At 38.9% G+C, this 21647-nt stretch overlaps 2 protein-coding genes across 5 annotated transcripts; one reads left to right on the top strand and one right to left on the bottom strand.

Moving 5' to 3' along the window:
- Positions 1–3064: 3064 nt before the first annotated feature.
- On the bottom strand, positions 3065–19279 carry LOC5507818 (zinc finger protein 431). Of its 4 annotated transcripts, XM_048732837.1 has the most exons (5): positions 11507–11655; positions 4940–6228; positions 4816–4880; positions 4335–4479; positions 3670–3880 (listed from the first exon to the last, which is right to left on the bottom strand). In XM_048732837.1, the coding sequence occupies exons 1-5, from the start codon at positions 11571–11573 to the stop codon at positions 3806–3808; spliced, it is 1641 nt and encodes a 546-aa protein (XP_048588794.1). In that variant the 5' UTR covers positions 11574–11655; the 3' UTR covers positions 3670–3805. The 4 variants fall into 4 exon arrangements, with proteins under 4 accessions (XP_032232446.2, XP_032232448.2, XP_032232445.2 ...); XM_032376555.2 differs by lacking the exons at positions 4816–4880; positions 11507–11655 and adding an exon at positions 19153–19279 and having other exon boundaries at positions 3065–3880; positions 4931–6228; XM_032376557.2 differs by lacking the exons at positions 4816–4880; positions 11507–11655 and adding an exon at positions 13637–13768 and having other exon boundaries at positions 3065–3880; positions 4931–6228.
- An 81-nt stretch (positions 19280–19360) lies between these two features.
- Positions 19361–20534, top strand: LOC5507811 (coiled-coil domain-containing protein 160 homolog). The gene has a single exon (XM_001628389.3). The coding sequence runs from the start codon at positions 19415–19417 to the stop codon at positions 20360–20362; it is 948 nt and encodes a 315-aa protein (XP_001628439.1). The 5' UTR covers positions 19361–19414; the 3' UTR covers positions 20363–20534.
- The last annotated feature ends 1113 nt before the right edge of the window (positions 20535–21647 follow it).

The following is a 21647-nucleotide window of genomic DNA, read 5'->3' as shown; positions in this document are numbered from 1 at the left end:
TATGAATGTTTTTGCTTTTAATCACGTTTTTGCTTTAAGCGAGGTCATCGATGGCAACACGTGACCATATTGTTGCATCCCCCTTGACACCTACATGACACCTAACGAGTTTGGTTGCCATACGATAATTTCTTCGTGAGATATAAGTAATTTTTTTATTTTGATGACGTCAGCAGATTTTTGCTTCTAGTGAAATCATCAATGGCGTCACAATTACGTGACTATATAGGTGCACCCCCCTTGTTACATACATGACACGTCATCGATGATATCACAAATTACATGACAACATATTTGCACCGCACTTGACATCCCCTCCCTCGCGCCGAGTGGGAGCTCCACTATTAGGATTGCAGTTCCTTTCACAATTACGTGAATGGATGAGTGGTGTCCTCTAGACTTGGTGCCTTGAAAATGTGCTAAACATACGTGCACTAGGAGTATCGATTGAAGGTATTTTGGGCTCTAAAATTTCTCACACCATTATTGGTTTACAAAACCGTCAAGGTGGCCACGGTAGCGCGCGTCGTATCAGATAACACGTTCCTCGCATCCTTATTGGCTTCCTTCAAACTGTCAAGTTGAACACGGTTGCGCGCTTCGTATCAGATAAAACGTTTCTCTCATGCTTATTGGCTTACTTCAAACTGCAAAGTTGACCACGGTAGCGCGCGTCGAATTGTAATCATTTATTCCACAGTGGTTTCCAGTAACTTTCCTTTGCCTATTATTAACAACCTTAATCCACATTTGCAGAAACAGAAGATAGCCTTTGTTATATAGTGCTTTTCAAAAAACTCAGTAGTCAGTAGTAAACACTTTCAAGAGTATTTCATACCCATATACACTATTTGAAATTTAGTCTTTTAGAAAGGGTGATAATCAGTTAGAGAATATATACATTAGAGGCTTCTTTTCAAGTTTTTCTTTTGAAGATTTGTGTGCCGTATGAAGCATAGTCTTGGGCAACTTCTTTTGGTCTACCCGTGTTCATTTGCATTTTTTTTCATATTTCCTTTTTTACAAGTGCTACTTCCACAGAAGTAGTAGTAGATGCAAAGGAAGAAATGGAAAGGGACTTTACTATAATGAAAAAGGCACTCTTGGAAGTTGCAGAGACAGTTTTAGGTAAGCCACGAAAGAAGAACAAACCATGGATTAGCGGAGAGTCATGGAATCTGATAGATGAAAGACAACAGATGAATGAGAAAATATTGAGTACACGATCGGAGAGAGTTAAGGGGCAATTGAGGAAAAAGTACAGAGAAAAAGACAGAGAAGTGAAGCAAAGTTTGAAGGCAGACAAAAAGAAATGGTTAGAGGATATATGAAGACCTTATATGGATTGACGAAGAAACTATGTAACGAGAGACCTAGGCACAGCACCGCAGTGTTGGATAAGGACGGTAACCTTCTCAGTAAAAAAGAGGAAATACAGAGGAGATGGACAGAACATTTTAGGAAGGTATTAAATAGAGAGCAACCAGATAACCCCATAGAACCGGAGGATGAAGTTGAATTTGAATTCGGAGAATTGATAGAGGAAATATCCGTCAATGAACCAACTTTCGGAGAAGTAAAAGATACAATCACAACACTAAAGAATGGAAAATCGCCGGGCATAGATAATATCACAGCTGAGTTGCTGAAGGCAGACCCAGAATTCTCGGCCGAGCGAGTGCATAAGCTACTTGTAAAAGTGTGGAGGCATGAAACCATCCCAAATGACTGGAAAAAAAGGGCTTATAATAAAGCTACCAAAGAAAGGAAATTTGAAAGAATGTAAGAACTCACAAGGAATCACATTATTGTCCATCGTAGGGAAGATACTTGGAAGAATTGTTATTGACAGGATACGAAACGGAGTTGACAAAAAGTTGAGAAAAGAGCAGGCTGGCTAGAAGAGGGAGAGGAACTACGGAGCAAGTATTTATACTGAGAAACATCATAGAGCAAGTGAATGAGTGGCAGGCAACTTTGTATGTTAATTTCATAGACTTTGAGGAAGCCTTCGATTCAGTCCATCTTGAGAGTTTGTGGGTGATTATGGAAAAGTATGGAGTTCCAGAGAAGATTATACGCATTGTGAGGCTGTTTTATGAAGATTTCCAGTGTGCGGTCGAAGATCAGGGTGAAACAGGAGAATGGTTCAACATAAAGACAATATGTCGGGCTTTATGTTTCTATTGGTCATGGACTGGATATTGCGAAGGTCAGTTGGAAAAGGGGAAAATGGAATATGATGGAAATTTACATCTAAACTGGACGATCTAGACTTTGCGGACGACATAGCATTGCTTTCCTCAACAAAACATCATATTCAGAAGAAGACAGCAAGGCTGGACGGCGAGGCTAGGCGAGCGGGATTGAAAATAAACTTAGAGAAGACGAAGATGCTAAGGATAAATGCCAAACAGCATGGAAATATTGTTATCAATGGAAAAGAAATCGAAGACGTCAGCGAGTTTACGTACCTAGGAGCAAAAGTTTGCAGAGAGGGTGGTGGAATGAAAGATCTCAGAAATAGATTATCAAAAGCAAGGAGTGTGTACACAAGGCTGAAACGTATATGGAACTCAAAGAAGATCATGAGACGGACAAAGATAAAGATTTACAAGTCGTTGGTACTTTCAGTTTTATTGTACGGTTGCGAGACGTGGAAGATGAACAAGAAAGATGATAAATTGCTAGATGTATTCCAACAGAAGTGATTGAGAAGGATATTGAAGATTAGTTGGGAAGACCATGTAACGAATGAAGAGGTACGGAGAAGAGCTGGAGTACATCAATTGAGCAGTGAAGTGAAGCGGCGATGGAAAATCATCGGACACGTGTTGAGACAAGGAAGAGAAAATGACTGCAGCGTAGCATTAACTTGGACACCAGAAGGCAGAAGAAAACAGGAAAGACCCAAAACATGGCAAAGGACTGTGGAAAGGGAGAGAAGCGAGGCGGGGTGGAGGAACTGGGACGAGGTGCGGTCAAAAGCAGCAGACAGGGAAAAGTGGAAAATCACTGTGAAGGCCCTATGTGCCACACGGCTCGAGGAGGACAGATAACAGATAACAGATAACTTCCACAGGTGCTGCATCTAAGGCTTAATAGGTCCCTTAGATTTACGGGTGCTGCATCTAAGGCTTAATAGGTCCCTTAGATCTACGGGTTCTGCATCTAAGGCTTAATAGGTCCCTTAGGTCTACGGGTGCTGCATCTAAGGCTCAATAGGTCCCTTAGATCTACGGGTGCTGCATCTAAGGCTTAATATGTCCCTTAGATCTACGGGTGCTGCATCTAAGGCTTAATAGGTCCCTTAGACCTACGGGTGCTGCATCTAATGCTTAATAGGTCCCTTAGATCTACGGGTGCTTCATCTAAGGCTTAATAGGTCCGTTAGATCTATAAGTGCTGCATCTAAGGCTTAATAGGTCCCTTAGACCTACTGGTGCTGCATTCCAGCTTCATTTAGGTCCCTGTTTTCATCTTAGTCCCTTAGGTCCACTTCCTTCTACAGCTTCTTCCTTCCCTTAGGTTCCTTATTCCTTTGGGTGTTGGGTCTTGACATGCCATCTCAGGTGCGATGACGTAATAAATGCCTTGTCACACAAGGTGCACTTGAATGGTTTCTCGCCTGTATGTGTGCGCTCATGGGCCTGAAGCGTGCCATACTGGGTGAAGCCCTTCGGGCAGTACTTGCATCTGTAAGGCCGCTCACCAGTGTGTTTGTACATGTGTGTTTGAAGGTTGCGGTACTGCGTGAAGGACTTGGGGCAGAGCTTGCACTTGTATGGCTTGTCGTCGCTATGGATCAGTAGGTGGCGTTGGAGGTGACCGTAGCGAATGAACGACGCGGGACACTGAGTGCATTTGAATGGCTTTTCACCTAACATGGAACAGATACGGGCTTAGTTTAATTTTAGCAAAACCATCAAGAGAAAAGTATTAATTAAGAGTCTGCGAACCATCCCGCGTTGGCTTTATTTAAATATTTTATTGATATTTCTAATTAAAATTATATGATTTTTGTATCCTTCCCAAAACTATCATCAGCATTATCATCATCACTTTCATCATCCATCATAATCACAATAATGGATGACTTTTATCATCACCATCGTCATTGATTAAACTGCGGGCGTTACTGCGATTACTACATTATTATGATCTTGATGTACTTCTCTTACATCATTATAATCATCATCATCATCTCATTCATCCCTTTCATAATCATGTGTGATCAACATTATCGTCATCATCATCATCATAATTAGTAGATGCCCTTACCTTTGTGTATGTACATGTGGGCGCGCGTGAATATAATTAGTAGATGCCCTTACCTTTGTGTATGTACATGTGGGTGTGCATCTCGTCTCGGCGGGTGAAGGCGCGGTCGCACACTTCACATTTGTATGGCTTCTCACCGGTGTGCAGGCGCATGTGCATTTTGAGAGCACGTGAAGTGGTGAAAGCAAACGAGCACACCTACAAAAAACATGAAATAATGTCTTAAAATAGAACAAGAGGAGTAGTAGCGAGACTATCGAGTACTGATGAGAATCGAATGAAGAGGGGACCCACAATAGGTTATTTATCAGATTGTGGGGTCCCTGTGGAGTTTGAGCGCGAAAGTAGGCTTTAGCAGGTCTGTGTAAGTTTATGGCCGTATTGCACTTTTGTGCAAACTTTTGAAACCAGATAACCGCATTCCAAGCCCTCTTTGCCAAGATTCATCCATCAAGCTTTTGTAAAACGAGCAAGAAGTAGTAAGACTGCGCTGGGTTGCAAGAAAGCGATGCCTCGCTTTTGCGCTTAAATTACCGTGAACTCCATTGCTCATCTAATACAGGGGTTTGCGTCACATGGACTTGTGTATGGCATCTCATCTAAAAAAATGTTGACAGTGCATCAAAATACATACGCTCTACGGTCTTACCTCACATACATATGGTCGCTCCCCAGTGTGCATACGGATGTGCGTCTTTAGTCCGCTGAGCCTCGTGAAGTCTTTGCTGCAGAGCCGACATCTATACTTCTCTCCCTCTTTGATAAAAAGATCCTTGACTTGCTCGCGCGCCAGCATCGTAAACATGGCGGAGAATGACGCGTTGCTAGGCGACGTGTTGTTCATGTGTGATAGGATGTGTTTCTGGAAGTTTCCAAACCACGTGAACTCTCGGTCGCATTCCTTGCACTTGTATGGCTTGCTGTTGCTATGGATTAGCAAATGACGTTGCAGGTCGCTAGGACGCGTGAATGACATCACACACTGAGTGCACCTAAATGGCTTCTCGCCATGTTCGCCATCCGTTGAATCCTCCTCGCTCATTTCCACATCGAAATTATGGCACTTAAATGGGTTCACGTGGTCATGTGTTAGGTGTTTCTGCAAATCGCTATGTCGGGTGAATTTCAAAAAGCACTGGGTGCACTTGAATGGGATCTCGGTGACAGTCTCGCCCTCGGTTTCCATGTCATCCTCCCGGCGCATCTCTCTGCATCCTTGGGTGTAGCCGTGAAATGATTTGAATGGGTTCCCTGCGGCGGTTTCGCCCTCGGTTTTAATTACATCTTCCCGGTGCACTTCTCCGTACCCTCGGCTGTAGCGATGAAATGGCTTGAATGATTTCTCTGTGGTGTCGGGATCGCTTTCAGTTTTAATTACATTTTCCAGGCGCACTTCTCCGTACCCTCGGCTGTAGCGATGAAACGGCTTGAATGGGTTCCCTGTGGCGGTCTTGCCCTCAGTTTTAATTACATCTTCCCGGTGCGCCCTTTCGTATTCTTGGCTGTAGCCGTGAAATGACTTGATTTCAGCGTCACGTGAGCATTTGAATTGCTTCCCAGTGTCATGAATCAGCGAATGGTGCTGCAGCTCGCTTCGTCGTATAAATGACGCCGAGCATTCATTACACTTAAATGGCTTTTCGGATAGCTTTTCGGCGCTCTTCGCTTCGCTGTCGTGATCCCGAGTATCAGGTCGCTCATTCGCATACGATTTACCTGTCTTCTGGAGGAAAAAAGGCTGCACCAAAGCCAGTTTTTCCGGCTTTCTTGGAGCTGGTCTGACGGGTTGGACTTGTTCAGCCGGTTGTGGCATCAGCAAGGTATTGAGCTCTTTTTCAACATTGTGTGCAGTCTCAATTTCATGCTCGTACTCCGACATGTCAAGTGGTTCCCATGACAATATGTCGTCATGGTGATCGTCAGGTCTTGGAGTCTTTCGCTTACTTTCTATCGGAGAAAAGAAACACATGTCACAATTCGGTAAAAAATGGAACTTGGTTACATTAACTTTTTCTAGGGTTTAAAAACCCTCTTGGTTTTAGTTAAAGATTATTCTGGGCTTATTTAAAAGACACGAGAAATTATTTCCTTTACAACTTTGTCACTCGAGTGAGATCGAGGTTCCATCATAATTTTTCTAAGCCCCAAATATAGACGTGTCCAGAACCAAATAAGAAAAGAACCCAATTCATAGTGCAAAAAAGTACAAAAGTACCAAAGAAAAGTAATTCTGACTCTAATTCAAACGAATGTCGAAAACTCAATGTCCAACGATCGTAAGATCTTCAGTTGCCTGCCGATATGACTAAAACTAATCCGCGATTCCTCGGCATATGGCTTATTTCTGTTTTAATACTAAAGCGATTTGATACTACAGTTGTCTACTTCAGAGAAGAATAAAAATGGTCACAGTAGGAAAATTATTTTAACAATAATACTAAAATTTACGGAACGACTGAATTTTTTCGTAGCCCTTTTCCCACACATCCTTTTCCAACTTAAGCGACAGCCTTGTAAATACAAACAGTTCCCATAAACGTATATGGTAACTGGGCGACCTTTATAGCAAAACAGGCTGCTCGCACGTAGCTGCGCTGTTTATTATATGAACAACTTGTTTTTCTATTTACTGGAATCCCTACAGAATCCCATCTATGGAACAATGGCGTGCGCTCACGCCTTGCACTGCACCCAAGCTTTTGTCCCTATTTTTTAAAATAACAACCCTTGAAATAAAGCGAACAAAGACTGGTTGGGCCTGTGGGCTTAGCGTACCTATATTTACCTTTGGTAATTGCAGTGTACTTAAAACTTGCAGTTGAGCTGGTTCGAATGGACACGAATTTTTAAAGAATTTTGTGCGGCGATTATCTACCCAGACTTCAAAAGGACACGCATTTATAATTTGCCGAGTCCAGTTTATTCATGTAAGCAATTGCCCGCCCACAGCGAAGAACCGTAAAACAAGACAGACAATCCTTGAATACCCCCTCCCCCAAAGGGAAGATATCGCAAACAGCCGATCTTTCTCTAACGTGAATGATGGTCTCGCATTCGAAACTTTAAATTCGTAGGAATCGCAGTAATGATGGAATATTGCGCTATTGTAACCATCAACAAAACGTGGAAAGACCCTAACTGGGGTCTTAGTTTCACTGGGATCCTAGCAAACTTGTTTTTGTCTGAAAGCAACTAACTGCATATAAATACAAAGGGACGTTGCAAAGTGTTGTTCTTTGTATTTCTTCTTTCACGCATATACACAAAAAACAAAGATATTTATTAGGAAACAGAAGGCAGTCAAAAACATGTGTAAAGTACTATGAACAAGCACTAAAAAGTTTAATTGTAGCAATGTAAAAAGAGAGGCTGGTTGAATTGTAACCGCTGCAGCCCTTTTTGCACAAAGCTGTCTGTTAACCTGTTTTAAAAACGCTTCGCTCCGACTTATTATAGCTACGCCTTGTGGGCACACGAGCCGACAAATACGTAATCTGAAGCCTGTAAAATAATGTGAATAAATAAATAGATATAGTGCTAGAGGGTCTGTGGGAGCTTGTTTTGCTTCGTGTTATGACTCATACATGTTATCACCTAGACGAGCTGGAATAACTGCGCGTTCCCTTTGTGGAACAACATCATAGATGATCATTGAATCGTTTCCTGTTTGTTTGCTGTCCTTCCATTGGTCCGAGCGTTTCTCTTGTTAGTAGTCTTAAAATCCAAACTAAAGCCAACAAAGTCAGCTTGCTTCAACGACTTCTACCTGCTTTGGTAATGTGTTTTTTATTAATTTGCTGAAGCCGAGGAAAAGGAAAAATGTTTGGGATGTGTGTTAAAGGTCCTTCTATATTTTTAGATGTATCATTCTAGTGCCAATTGTTAGTGTATTTCAGTACGATCCAATCTTGCTATAAATTGTGGATATGTTTTCATTTTTATCAATTTGCTTAAATTGAGAACAAAGAAAGAGTTTGGGAGGGTTCTCACAATCCGTGTCTCACCCAAGAAGTGTCTGGTACTTCGTCTTTTTGCCACCATGTTCAGTACCAGCTATTAAAAAGCAAACCAAAAGTCCGGTCGAGCCCACTTGCTAAATTATTTTAAAAGATATGACAAGTGAATGTGGTATTATACGATACATATTAGATTACTAATCTTGTGGAACAATTAGAATCTATAAAAAATATTTCAGACAGAGCGAGGCGAGGTTTTAAATATGAAGATTTCTATACACAACAAGGAGGATTTGGCACTGGAAAAAGTGTAAATAGTTGAAACGTTTGTAGTTTGTACAGGTTTTTTCGTTCCTGATAACACCCGAATAAATGCACGCCAGCGCTTCACCCACATAGAAACTACTAATGCAAAGCTATTGCATGTGAAAGGCTGAGTTTTTGCCATGCTTGGCGTTAGCTGGTTGCTGTGCTTATTCAAGAGGCTAGCTGGTATTTGTAATGAACGACAATAGGTGTTTTTTTTATGAATGGTCGTTTGGCTTGAATCCCAGCCAAGACTTGACGCTTAATACAAGGCATGGCAATTGTGTTGAGAAGCTCTCAAATAAAGGAAATACTTAATGCATAAAGGTGGGGATAAACGGTTTTATGCGCAGACAAAAAACCCCGCAACCCTTCAATCAAAGGCTCTATTCACTTGTATAAAGAAGCCTCTCGTTAAGAGGCGCTGTGTTGTACATTGAATGCCTGAGCTTTTATCCAACTTCATTAGTGTGATCATTACGCAAACCAATCCGGCAATTACGAGAAATCATAATTGGGAGTGTAAACTCCTACATCTACTAATAAAACAAATATAGCTCGGGGGATTTCTCACTGAGCCTTGCTCTATTCCACTCAAGTATTAACCTTTTAAGAGTACCAACATGACTTGCCTTAGGTAGCGACTGAATCGTCTGGATCGCTGAAAGCAATGTTACTATTACATGTATCCCATTTGGCTGTTATCTGAGATATTAACCCCGCGCCTGCCTGAAGGAAGTCCTAACACTCCTGTGTAATGAATTGTCGCTGTCAGCCTTGTGTATGGTGTTAGAGCAATTAGGGAACGCCTTCTTCCACACTTTCAATGTCTAAAAGTCTCAAGACCTTAAAACAGCTGGGAACACTTTATGAAAGAGTAACGAATTAAAACCGAATTTTATATAGTCACAGATATCTTTTTTGATTTTACAAAATTTAATATCTACAGTGCGCGTGATTTGATATGAATTGAGGAATAACTACTTGTTCTCTAGAATGTAAGAAAACACTAACTATGGGCGGAAAGGCGTTTTAACAATAACAAGTCATTAACCAAAAGAAATCCCTTCGAATTACTAACGAGTCTCTCATACTTAGAATATCCTCTTACAGATTTTCTGGAGGAGCCCCGTGCATTAATAAGAAAACCTACTGTTGAACCGGCCAAGAGGCGCATGGCTATTAAGCTTTTTGTGTCAAAGTTTAACCTGCTGTTTTTATGTCTAGGAGATCATAGGGTCTCTATAAAGGCCCTAAGGAGCTGGTTGATTTTGTAAGCTCAAAGAAGCAGGAGCGCTTCTATTTTTTCAAATGGTACAGGGTTAGGCGCGCAAACGCTTATATGCGTTAGTTAGCAGACCTAGTGTTGATTGTGTAGTTTTCACTATTTGCCACCGTGTATAACTTGTGAGCATTTCGCTTTTTGACTCATAAGATAAAGGTCGGCCCTAACTAGTTAAACGGTATTCAAAAAGGTCTAAAGCTGCATGATTTATTGAAACTCTGCGGGGTGTGATAAATCTGGGCTTTCTTGAAGTCTAGGACAACCGCGAGGGGTGTTCTCTCAAATCACATTTTGATAAAAACCTGCTAAATTTCTAGAGGGTTTGTTGCAAATACATTTGTGCCACAATACCATTCTAAACAAATATTTCAAAGTAGAATCTAAAGCAATAGGATAGTCTAGAAACTTCTTCTACCTTACAGCAAAACGCAATGATTATAGAGAAGTCGTGTTATTGAAATAATACTTTTTTCCATAGAGAAGGAGCGAACCAATGCTCTATAAAACAAGTTTTTTTTTTTTTTTAAATGGAGAATTCTACAATAACTACTGAATGGGATTTATTAATGTACCGTGAAACTGCGATGGTTAGTTTGGATAATCGTTTTTCAAATATTGACAAGTCTATAAAATATTACAGATAAACTACTAAGACCGAAAGTACTTTGGACACAGCGGGAAACCATTACATTCAACTGGGCACAGCCCCGCTATCGAGGGTACAATGTGGGAACAGTGCGTGTTGAGTGGTTTACTATTTCCGGCTCAATAAGCTTTGTGTTAAGAAGGTAACACAGTTACTTGAGACCTGTGTCTTCATTTGGGAGAGCTTTTCAAGAAGGATAAGACGATATCAATAATTAAGTGCTATTTTCTAAGGCCTTGCTAGTTGTTGTCACCTGTTTCTAGAGAGGAAGACATGTGAAAATTGTAGGTCGCTTTCTCAATTTATGAAGGTTATTGCGTTAAAAAGATTTGATAAGAGTTCCAGAACATTTTTGTTTGCGTCTGCGTTAGACGTTTGTGCAGGAACTTTAGTCTGATTCCCATAAAGTCAATTTACAGTTTTAACAGGACTTGTGTTAGAGCGTAACACCGTCGCAGTGCAGTTGTTTAGCAGTAAAAAGCCTATAACACCAAACCAAACCGCGTGAAAAAAGACTAGTTACAATGTGGCGAAAGCGCGGCCCAATATACGATAGAGTCTTTTGATTGTACCCGCACTCTCTTAAAAATACTCATCTCAAGGACACAAATCTGCGCATCGTCAACGTACAGGTTTATTTAAGGCACAATTAGGGAAAACCTCATCCCAATATGAAACGCTTTACCGAAAGGAGATTCACACCATTTCTCAATTTATAAAAAGAAGTTGGTTTTATCAATGGGAATGAAATTGAGAAAGAGATGCGTACTTTTACGGATGCAATTAATCGCCCGTGTTATTTCTTTTCCCCAGCGGGTTGCATTGTAGTCGCGTACTTAATACCCCGGAAATTACAACAGTAAACCTTGAATAACAGGAAGAAGTGGTTAGATTGTTGCGAGACAAGCCAGATAATACGAGTCCTGTGACCCAGCCAAGGAAAATGGTGAAATTGTCTAAGTTCGATGTGAATTTTGAAAAAACGGCTGTGATTTCTTTTCCAATTATAAAAGTAGAGAATGGATAGCTTACCTGGTGGCGTCCTGCTGGGAGGAATAGCCACGGTACTTGACTTTTTTACCAAAAACGACCGAGGCATGCTGCTTAGCGCTGATCAAACAAGTTCTCTAAACATTTGACTCCACTGAATCATCAAGGGCTGTTAAGTACGGGCCGTGTGTCGTTCAGTAACCAATGTAATGACTGATACACCTGCCAATCATCCGCCAAATGGCTTCCAGCCCTAAGCATGCGCTATGGATGATCCTCCAATTGAGCGCTTTTAAAGAGAGATATTGTTTTACAAAATACCACGTTAACGATGCGACATTGTTGTCCGTTTGTAGGTTAATTGGAAATTTTTCTGTTGTTTACTCTTGATTGATTGTACAAGCTGAAAAAAACAGTTTGGTACACATCTGTTTTGCCAGGAAGGTAAACACTCACAGATCCTTCGACAATAGATTCGGAGACGTCTAGTTTTCGAGTTTTGACAGAAAACCACAATTTTATTGAATGGGATAATAAAGTATTGAAACTAAGGCAATAGGTTTAAATCAGGTGTAATTTAGCAACTCCCTTAAAGGAGTGATTACATATACTGTGATGTGGCTAACCTTCGTAAAGAAAACGCTTTTTACGTGAACCTTTCCAATTATCGGGGGTTACAACGTCTTATTAGTAATATTACAGGACTTAGGCATAATTATTTCACAATATTTTAACCAAGCTGGATGTATTAATTTAGCTGTTTTGACAGAAATGTATAAAATAATTCAGGAGATTATTTCTAGATGAATGAAAAAACAAGCAGAAAAACGCCACTTAATGTGAAAAGTGAAATCTGTTTCACTTTTCGATGTTACGGGTAAATAATTTTTTTTCAGGTTTCAAAACCGGGGTTATTTTAAGACTGGAAAAATTAAATTGAAGCCGGGAAGAACCCAGCGGGAATCAATCAATACAAATCTTTTTTTTATTCCGCTTTTGATATCTAAAGAAGAGACGATTGAAGGGCCACGACTTACAAAATGAAAGTGTCATATACTTTTATGTGCGCGTTTTATGCAGAAAGTCATTTCAATTGTGCAGAATACAAAGCATTAGACTTTATTTGATGACTATTCGAAAGTACTAACTTGATCAAAACTATTTATTGTTTCAACGTTTTGCTTGTATTATGACTATTTGAGACAAACACTCGATAGTTTTACTCTGGGTTTCACTTTAAGAGGTATTACTTATTATCAAATAAAAGAGAGTATTTTTTGAACAAGTCTGTATGTATTCGTCCTTGAAGCTTTGTGCTCTAAAACACCTTACTGGGGATAACACTTGAAAGAAAATAGAATTGTGAAAGTAAATATTGAGTGAATGTTGATCGATATTTTATCAAGTAATTATAAAATTTCAGCATTTTTAAAAGTGCGCATTTCTTTTTTCCTTTTCAAAAAATGCTGTTGAGAGTTCAGCTTATATGAAGTGTTTCTTTTACAAACGAAATGTTAACCCAATATCATTTCCTTTTAAAAGTTCTCGATTGTTATTATCATAGTGAGAAAGGTTTTGGCGAACGCTAGCAACCGCTTTTTACCAACAAAGGGGTGTCAAAACTGCTAGATAACACGGATGCATCTTATCTTATAATCCTTTTTTGCCAAGTTTTGTGCGTATTCTACAAGTATTTTTCCCTCTTTGGCTTGTTTTTGTTGTAAGGCAGTTTGAATTTGCAAATTTGGGTCATTAATTGAAAAGCAGGTTTAAGAATAACAATAATAAAACTACAATGAAAACAATACGGTTCATTTATTGTACAGCGAGGGGAAATCAGTCAATAACAATTTGGAGACATAAACAGACAGAAAGCATTATTATTATTTTTTTTACTTTTTCTATTTTGCTTTATTAGGAAGTACTAAAGAAATACGACACGTTTAATTGTTGACGATCAGCAGCAAAGAGTTAAATGCGTTTATCGCGTTTTGTAATGATCTTTTTTGAAATAGCCCCAGGGTTGAAAAATGTATTAGATGTTAGACGTTTTGATTCAAAGAGAATCAAAAGATATGGAAAAGTGCATTAGAGCATAAACGACTGAACCAAATTACGTAAAAATTTCCATTCAGCAATAACTAAATTATTTTGTGAGAATCGTGTGAATACCTTCTAATGGAAAGACCTGCTCCGTTTATCTCTTAACCGACATGGCGGCGGGGTTACTGGCACCAGGCCGCAAATTTCGCCTGAAGAAATAACAAAACTCTTGTTTCTTTGCATGGCTGCTTTTTATTATCACAGCGTAAGCTGGATTACGAAGATAAACAAAAATGTCAAGTATTTTGATCATTATTTAAGTATTTTGTTTAAGAGGGAAGATGACAATGATAAATGGTGATAAAAATGTAGCATAATTATTTTATATTTTGACTATTCGAAACCCCTAAACGCGGCTATAGAAGGTTGAGATGGAAACATCGCATATCTAATCCGATGACCAGTAAAGCGCAAATTGGTTTGACGGTTCCATGAATTAAAGCTATAAAGATGGTTCGTAACCTAACAGGGACAAACAAAACAAGAATTGAAAACAAAATGATCATAAACACTAACGCTGAAAAAGGACACATCACCTGACAAATGGGAACTCCATAAACATGGTAATATTTGTTTCCGTTACTTAACATTTTTACCCAAAAACTAGATACAGAAAGATGCAACGGCGCTTTAAAAAATATTATACTATTGTTCTTTATAAGTAAATTGGAAAAGCGATGAAACTTTTCTATTTGTTGCTGGCACGTTTTTTCTTAAGGGTTCTGGTGTCGCATGGTAACCACACGATAGTATAAGGTAAATTATTACAAAACACTGAATTTCCAGGCACGGAACCTGTTAACAAGCTCAGACACGTGGCATGCCCACCGAATCAGAACCTAGAAACTTTAGAAGAATTCTATGATAACGAAAAGGACATAGATAATCTGAAAAAGGGATGCCGACAAGTAACTAATTCTTGCGATGTAGTCCTTTTTTATAGATAGAAACGTCTAATTTTCTGTTGAAGCTGGGCTGTTCTTAATTTTGAAGCATTCCAAGGCTAAAGAGTGTTCTAAAGGACGTTATCAATCTTCAGTGTATATAGTAAATATAGTAAAATATAGTATCCAATGAATCATTAGAAGAGAATTACACAAATATTCAATAGCAATATATTCAAGGTTGTTTTTATGAACACAATTTGATTCTGCATTTTTAAAAACCCATTACAATGACAAAAAAATATTTTCCTACTATCTGAGCCTCAGCATGTTCTTAAATTTCAACGGTTTAAATCTTAGGCTGGACGTTCTTATAAAAATGAGTGTTCCCTTAAAAGCAATTTAACATTAAAGGTGATAGATCTTTTTTGTCCTCAGACACCAAATAGGAAAACCTTTTTTTTTTCTTTTATTTGAGATTTGATATCGTTCTGAAAAACGTATGTATACAGAAACCAATTCACAAATTTACACACAGTAGAACCTTCATGCAATAATGTAAAAAGGGAACGAAAATTTGCATCGTTAAATTTCAAAATCGTTAAATTAAACTGATGGCTGGACAGGAAATTAAAATCGTTATAATAAGAGTGTCGGTATATCAGGATCGCTATATGTGAAATCTACTTGTGGAAAATCCTTAAAGAATACAACAGGGCAAACAAGTTGTGATATCAGACAGATATTTATGTAACTCATCGCTTAATCTTCTGTGATTAACACCGATTAAAAACTTATATACCTGCAGATGGCTTAGATGTTCATTTAAAACCTAATCGAGAATTGCCCTGTCACTAAGCAAAAAAACGTTGTCGAATAAATGACCAAACTTTGAAAAATGGTACATGCTGTGGATCAATGAATTGGAAAAGTGCTATAACTGGTATAGACGATGAAAGTAATTAAGTCTACTGCGCCCAAGTCAAGGTGGCTAAAAAAAACTGGTTCTATACAATGGCTACGACCTAAACGCCAATTGTATGACGGCTGATTCAGACAGCATGATTAATTTGTTGCGACACTTCAACAAATCCACATAAAGTGTAAATCAGCCTACGACTTCGCTACGATGCCCGACTACGAAAGTCGTAGTGTGCAATTCAGGGCTAAGGTATCATGACGTAGGTGGGCCGCAAACGACTTAATCGTGCGGTCTAAATCGGACTTAAAGGAACATGTTTCAGAACAATAAAGAAAAATAAAGATTGAATGTTAACGAAAAAATGGATTCATGAATTGTGAAACTGCAAAAAGTAGTATGGAAGATAAACCGCAATTACGCGTGCGCCGTAGCTCAAAATAGACAAGGGTGCTCCAAAAATGGACTGGATATGACCAACTTGCCATTGAATATAAATGTACATGCTTCAGATTAGATACTACCGAAACAGCGTATTCATGCATTGTGAAGTGGTATAGAGGATAACCGCAATCGGAGATTATTGGGCACACGTACAATGCTCCGGTGCTTGTGCTATATAATGGGCTGGATATAAAAGGGTAGCAAAACCCAGCTGATTATGTCCTCGGGGACTGAGCGTTTTCCCTGCTGTACATTTCCTTGAGTGACCGTCTGTAAACAATATGGAAGTGACTTAAAAGGGATTGACATACTTTTAGGGAATTCTCCGCAAACTTTCCAGTAGCATTGCTCGTTAGAACTTGAAAGAAATAGAAAAACAAACTGTTGTAAAAAAACAACTAGGAATACTTTCAATAATTTCAAGGAAATAATTTCATGAAAAAATACTCAGCATTCGACTAGAAAAAAAGGAAAGAAAGATATAAGTGACGCTATATATAGCCTTCCTCGCAAGCGTTTTTAGGCAGACTTTCCGTAAATTATCATCGTATCAAATCAAGGCGTTAGGCATAGTCATGGCTGAGCGAAAGGCTAAAGAGTAAGCCTACCTGTAGGCTTTTATAGTTTTCCGGCACGAAACCCCGTAAACACGAGCTAACACAGAGTTCGCTTACCACGACCGGCAGTATCCAAGATGGCGACCGTGGTATGCGACGAACTCCGTCTTAACGGGGTTTTCGTGCTGAAAAACTATCAAAGCCAACAGGTAGGCTACTAAAAAATTGAAAAGATATGTTCGATGTAGTACACGAGTATTGGTAGTATCACTTAGACTATTGGGAGAACTGTATTTCGAATCGAGCCGCCAGATAAAGTCAATAAGGCTGGTATCAAAATAAAAAATAGGTAGATTTATTTAAACCTATGGGGAAACTGCCATCATTTTAAATCCAGCCGCTACAAAACAGGGCTGAATACGAAAGGGTATACCCCAAGGCTGGTGTATCATGTGTTTACTTAGTGCACTAATTGAAAGCAGTTCTTTGGGGCCCGATCTCAGAGCGTTAATCACATTATTTTTTATTGGTTATAATGGGCTTCAGCAGTGAGATAGTATCGATATAACTTACGAAGTCACGAATATAATGCGTGCATCTTCCTTATGCCTGCTTGCATAACTATTCAATTAAAAGTATGCCAATGGGCGTTGTCTCGTAAGTGAGAGCCCATAAGAACAGGTGATGACTTAGTGCCTTCTCTTACAATACACTTACAAGTACCCTTCTCGGGTATATTCTAGTCCAGACCTTGGACTCTCTTTGCGCTCGACATTCTGGCTCGCGTGAAAGAGGGTCCAGTATTTATTGCATGCGCATGCGCGAAAATACACCGCATATATGCGGTGTGGCCTGGTTGCTTAGTTCAAGATGGCTGCGAAAGGGACGAGCGAGGCTTTATTTCAGAAATATTTCGCTAATTTTATTCGTTTGGGTTAATACACGATTGTCAGTCTTTCCGGGAACGGGACAGATGATAATTAGAGTCTGAAAAAGATATAAATCAATGAACTTTTCAGTTTTCGTTATTGTCACGCGCGCGCTTTATACATAGCGTCAAACGCGCGCGCGCTGTTTCGAAATATTTAATATTCAATCACATTTTAGCTCGTTATCGGAAACAAATCCTATACAGGTCGCTGATATTCCTCAGTAGTATAAAACATTCTTTTTAACTTAGGAATGATCTATTTTCGGAGCTCTGCACTCGACAAGATCTAGCAGGAATCGACACGTCCGTTATTGCGCGCGTTCGTATTTCAACTTTTTTGCGAAGTTCGCTGATTGGTACATGTTCGCGCATGCGCATGCAATAAATACTGGACCCTCTTTCACGCGAGCCAGAATGTCGAGCGCAAAGAGAGTCCAAGGTCTGGACTAGAATATACCCGAGAAGGGTACTTGTAAGTGTATTGTAAGAGAAGGCACTAAGTCATCACCTGTTCTTATATACCCTAGTCCCAGGTCTGGACTAGGGTATATTCGACAAGGTGCATGAGCGAAATAAAGTTATAAATATCTAAATGGACAATCCGTTTTGTGCGCAATAATGGTTCAGAGTTTCCAAAAATGCACCTTGATCAATATCTGCTACATCCGAGAAAACAAGCAAATAGAAAAAAAATTGTAGCCAAAATAATAAACGTCCCTTGGAGATACTCCAATACGTGGGGGTACGGCATAAATACACTTGTTCTTTTGGGGGTGGTCAAGGTTTTATCAAAACATTTCACGCCCTCCAGCCCCACCAGCCACCCTCCCCTGAAAAATGAGGCCATTTTTGGGGGATTTCGCACCCCAAATCAAGAAATATCCTGGGTACGGGCCTGGAACGACAGAGGAAAAAAAAATGGCATGAAATTTGCCAATTCTCAATATATAAGCTCAAGATTCCGCATACAAGGAGTCCCTCTGACCAAAAGCTTAATTCCAAATTTTTAAAATTTTTTTGAAGATATGAAATTTAGATATAAGCGAGCAAAGTTGTCTTTTAATTAAAAAAAATTCTGATCAGAGCCCAACTTCTCCCTAAAACGAGGAGAATTAATAGTTTGAACATTTGAAAATTGCACTTCAAGCCTCATATCTCAAAGACGAATCCATTAGAAATAAATACTTTTTGATATGTTGGTTTACATAACATAAGGAACCTCTATGCAAAAATTCAAGCTTACCAAACTTAACCAGACCTTATTTTGGGAAAACTTGCCATTTTTTTGCTCTGTCGCCTGGAACCTAACTTTCGGACTAAATTAATCTTCAATTAATTTTTTTCTATAATGCGACACTTCAACACCCCGAGTTTCACCATCATATCACTGATGCCAATTATTTTGTTCACTTCTAATCAGACCGGTAGAATAATAGAAGACCAAGACTTGCAAGGCACAGGTAGCCCAAGCTCTTTATTTGTGCCTATTGATCTTACAGTACCCTGGATACCAGAGTCTCGAGCTTCGTTTGTTTACTTTGCGCTCTTTACTAACTACGAGGAGCTAAGCGCATACTAAACAAACGAATCTCGAGACTCTGGTACCCAGGGTAATCTTACAGTAAACTAAATTGTACAAAAACACTAAAAAAGTGAAAAATAAAATACAACCAAATTGATTTAAGAATTTATATATTCTGTATCTTTCAGGGTAGCGCAAATTCTATTTGTATCTAATGAAATTTACGGTGAATATTAATATTGTATATATTTTTTATTTTTTTATGCATTGCTTGTCTGATTGTTTTGCTTGGCTTTGGGATGAAAATACATTAGCTTCTCAAACTTACCTTTGTCATGTTTATGTTGAGAAGAATATAGTAATTTCCATTTGTGTTCCCAATCTTTTTCTCAAACAGCTTTCTTCTGGGAGAAAAATGGAAAGGGAAAGCGAACATTTCGGCTCGTGCATATATCGCTTCGCATGAATGTTTAAAAAGCGCGGGAATTTATCATGCTGATCCTATTGGTTTCTTTGACCCACGTGACAAAGCGCAACTCAATCCCAGGGTTTTCCAGACCGCGAGCACCACAGCTCTTGAAACAGACAAAATGGCGGCACACTGGGTTGCTGAGCTCTTTCCTCCAAAATTTAGCTACGAAACCGTCGCAGATATACAAGAGAAACATGTGGATTTTGAACCGCCTAAACTTAGTAATATAGATGTTTCAGAGTACTACGCAAGAGTTTTCAGGGAACTTGAAATATGCGAAGAAAGTGTTGATGGTAAAATTGGACTCGGCATTGAGAGTGGAAATCTGAGCCGTGGATTAATAGAAGAAAAGTGTTCAGAAAATGAAACACAGATAGAACAGAGGCACGAATCTCACGTTGAAGAAAAGTCAGAGGAATGTATTTGGAGCGATAAAGAGTTAAGAACGCTAAGAAAATTTGTACAGAAAGTAAAACTACAAAACCTTTACTTAGTTGCTATGGTAGAAAGTCTTCAAGAACAACTGAGAAAAACGAAAGACAATAAGAGAGCTGCTACAGATTCTTTAGAGGTCTTACAGTCTAAGTGGTGTGAGCTTAAAAAGCGATATAAAAGAGTTAAGATCAGTTGTAAGGCAATGAAAGGAGACTTGAAAGAATACCATACTAAGTTAAAAATTGCCTATGGGGATATAAAAGAGCTAAAACAACAAATGTCAGAATGGACGGAAGAGCGAAAGCAAATAAAATCTGAGCTTAATCGAGAGAAATTGACCTGTGAAGATCTCAAGGGACAGTTGGCAAGAGCTAGGGAGGAACATGAATCAGCACTACAGCATCATGAATTTATGTTGACAGAACAATATCAATTGGAGAAGAACTCTTGGATAAGAGAGATTGGTCTGTTAAAGGAGCAGTTATGGAAAGAGAAAGATGAACATAGCTTAAGCAAGAGGGCACTGGAGCACCTAAGGACACATTTTGCCAATCAGCATGCAAGTAATACTGATGCTTTTGACAGTAAATGTCCCAATGTTATCAGTATAGTCGATATTGATTACTTATAACACAAGGATGTAAAAAGTTTCACTTTGTGAGCAGGCCTTTTTTACAAATCTCATATTAATCATCCACTGAAATATGGTAAAGTAAGATAAAAAGCACTTGAAGTGCACTTTTTTAAATGACCAGCTCTGTTAACGACCACAGTTTCAAACCACCAGCAAAGTTTTTCTTTTGTATCTCTTGTAAGGGAGTGTTCATTAATTATGGCCGAGGGGGGGGGGGGGGGGGGTCACTTCCCACATAGGGGGGCTAAAAAAGTTTTGGGTATGTCGATGGGGGGGGGGGGGGTCATAAAAGTTTTCATGTGGTTGAAGGGAGGCAGGAAACATTTTTATTTATTATAATTGAAATGATCAATCAAGAAAATGCAAGAAAAGCTGTTTCCTAGCGTTGCCAATAACATATTTACTTTTTAAATAGTTACACATTTACATGAACACTTTCCCACAAATGACAAATTCAACAATATTTATTACTTGAGTTGGTAGCAGTTTATTTAAGCTTGATCTATAGGATCAATAGAAAAGCAACAACTGAAATGCATTTGTGAAATATACTAGAAATCTAGTATGGCAGTTTATTAGATAATGTGAATGTGTAAAAAGTCTTACTCAGATACCTTTCCTTTGGACACCCCCGAGAGTACCAGATCTGGGAGATCTATCAGACCAAGGGCACAAGACGATTTTATCTTTTATTAGTACAGTCCCATGCAGTAAAATATAAAATTGTCCTGCATGATATGGACTAGTGATATGGCATGCAAAGATAGATATAGGTATAGATACATATTCTATACTGCTTCAAAACGCCACAAGGCCACATTTGACTTATTACAATAAGAAATATTATTTCTTGGTTGTGTTTTAATGCATGATTTGTTTATATGTATCTATATTTCGTGTTATAAATGTAGTTTTGTGGATTCTTAAAGAGAAGGAGGGGGTTGTACAGAAAACTCAAGTAGAGTGGCGCTGAATACCGACCCCCCTCGCCAATAAATAACGAACACTCCCTAAGCCACCAACTCCTTTAACAACCACAATTTTCAGTTCCCAAGGGTGGTCGCTTACAAATTACAAAATTTATTTGGAAATTTGCTTAGAGTGAATGAATGGCTTGTCATTTTGTGTTATGAAAGCAAAATATTAATTATTTTCAATATTTGATATATTTTTAAGTATATTTAAAACCACCATAAACCAAATAAATTAATTGGTGAATTTGTACTTGTCGACAGCTCTTTTCTATTTAATTATGCTGCATTCTTTTAAATGGTCTATTTGT

This window comes from Nematostella vectensis, chromosome 9 (genome assembly GCF_932526225.1).
Source record: "Nematostella vectensis chromosome 9, jaNemVect1.1, whole genome shotgun sequence".
Taxonomy (NCBI): Eukaryota; Metazoa; Cnidaria; class Anthozoa; order Actiniaria; family Edwardsiidae; genus Nematostella; species Nematostella vectensis.
Note: the sequence above shows the minus strand (reverse complement) of the source record. Positions and strands in the feature narration are given on the sequence as shown.

What these genes read in the sequence shown, in the direction of transcription:
- LOC5507818 (XM_032376554.2), bottom strand. Translation starts at nt 11,573, where the DNA reads ATGCCTCGGTCGTTTTTGGTAAAAAAGTCAAGTACCGTGGCTATTCCT. An exon ending in AGCGACCATATGTATGTGAG is followed by an intron (nt 4,480 to 4,930) that starts GTAAGACCGTAG and finishes TGTTTTTTGTAG; the next exon opens with GTGTGCTCGTTTGCTTTCAC. An exon ending in CCACATGTACATACACAAAG is followed by an intron (nt 3,881 to 4,334) that starts GTAAGGGCATCT and finishes GTTCCATGTTAG; the next exon opens with GTGAAAAGCCATTCAAATGC.
- LOC5507811 (XM_001628389.3), top strand. Translation starts at nt 19,415, where the DNA reads ATGGCGGCACACTGGGTTGCTGAGCTCTTTCCTCCAAAATTTAGCTAC.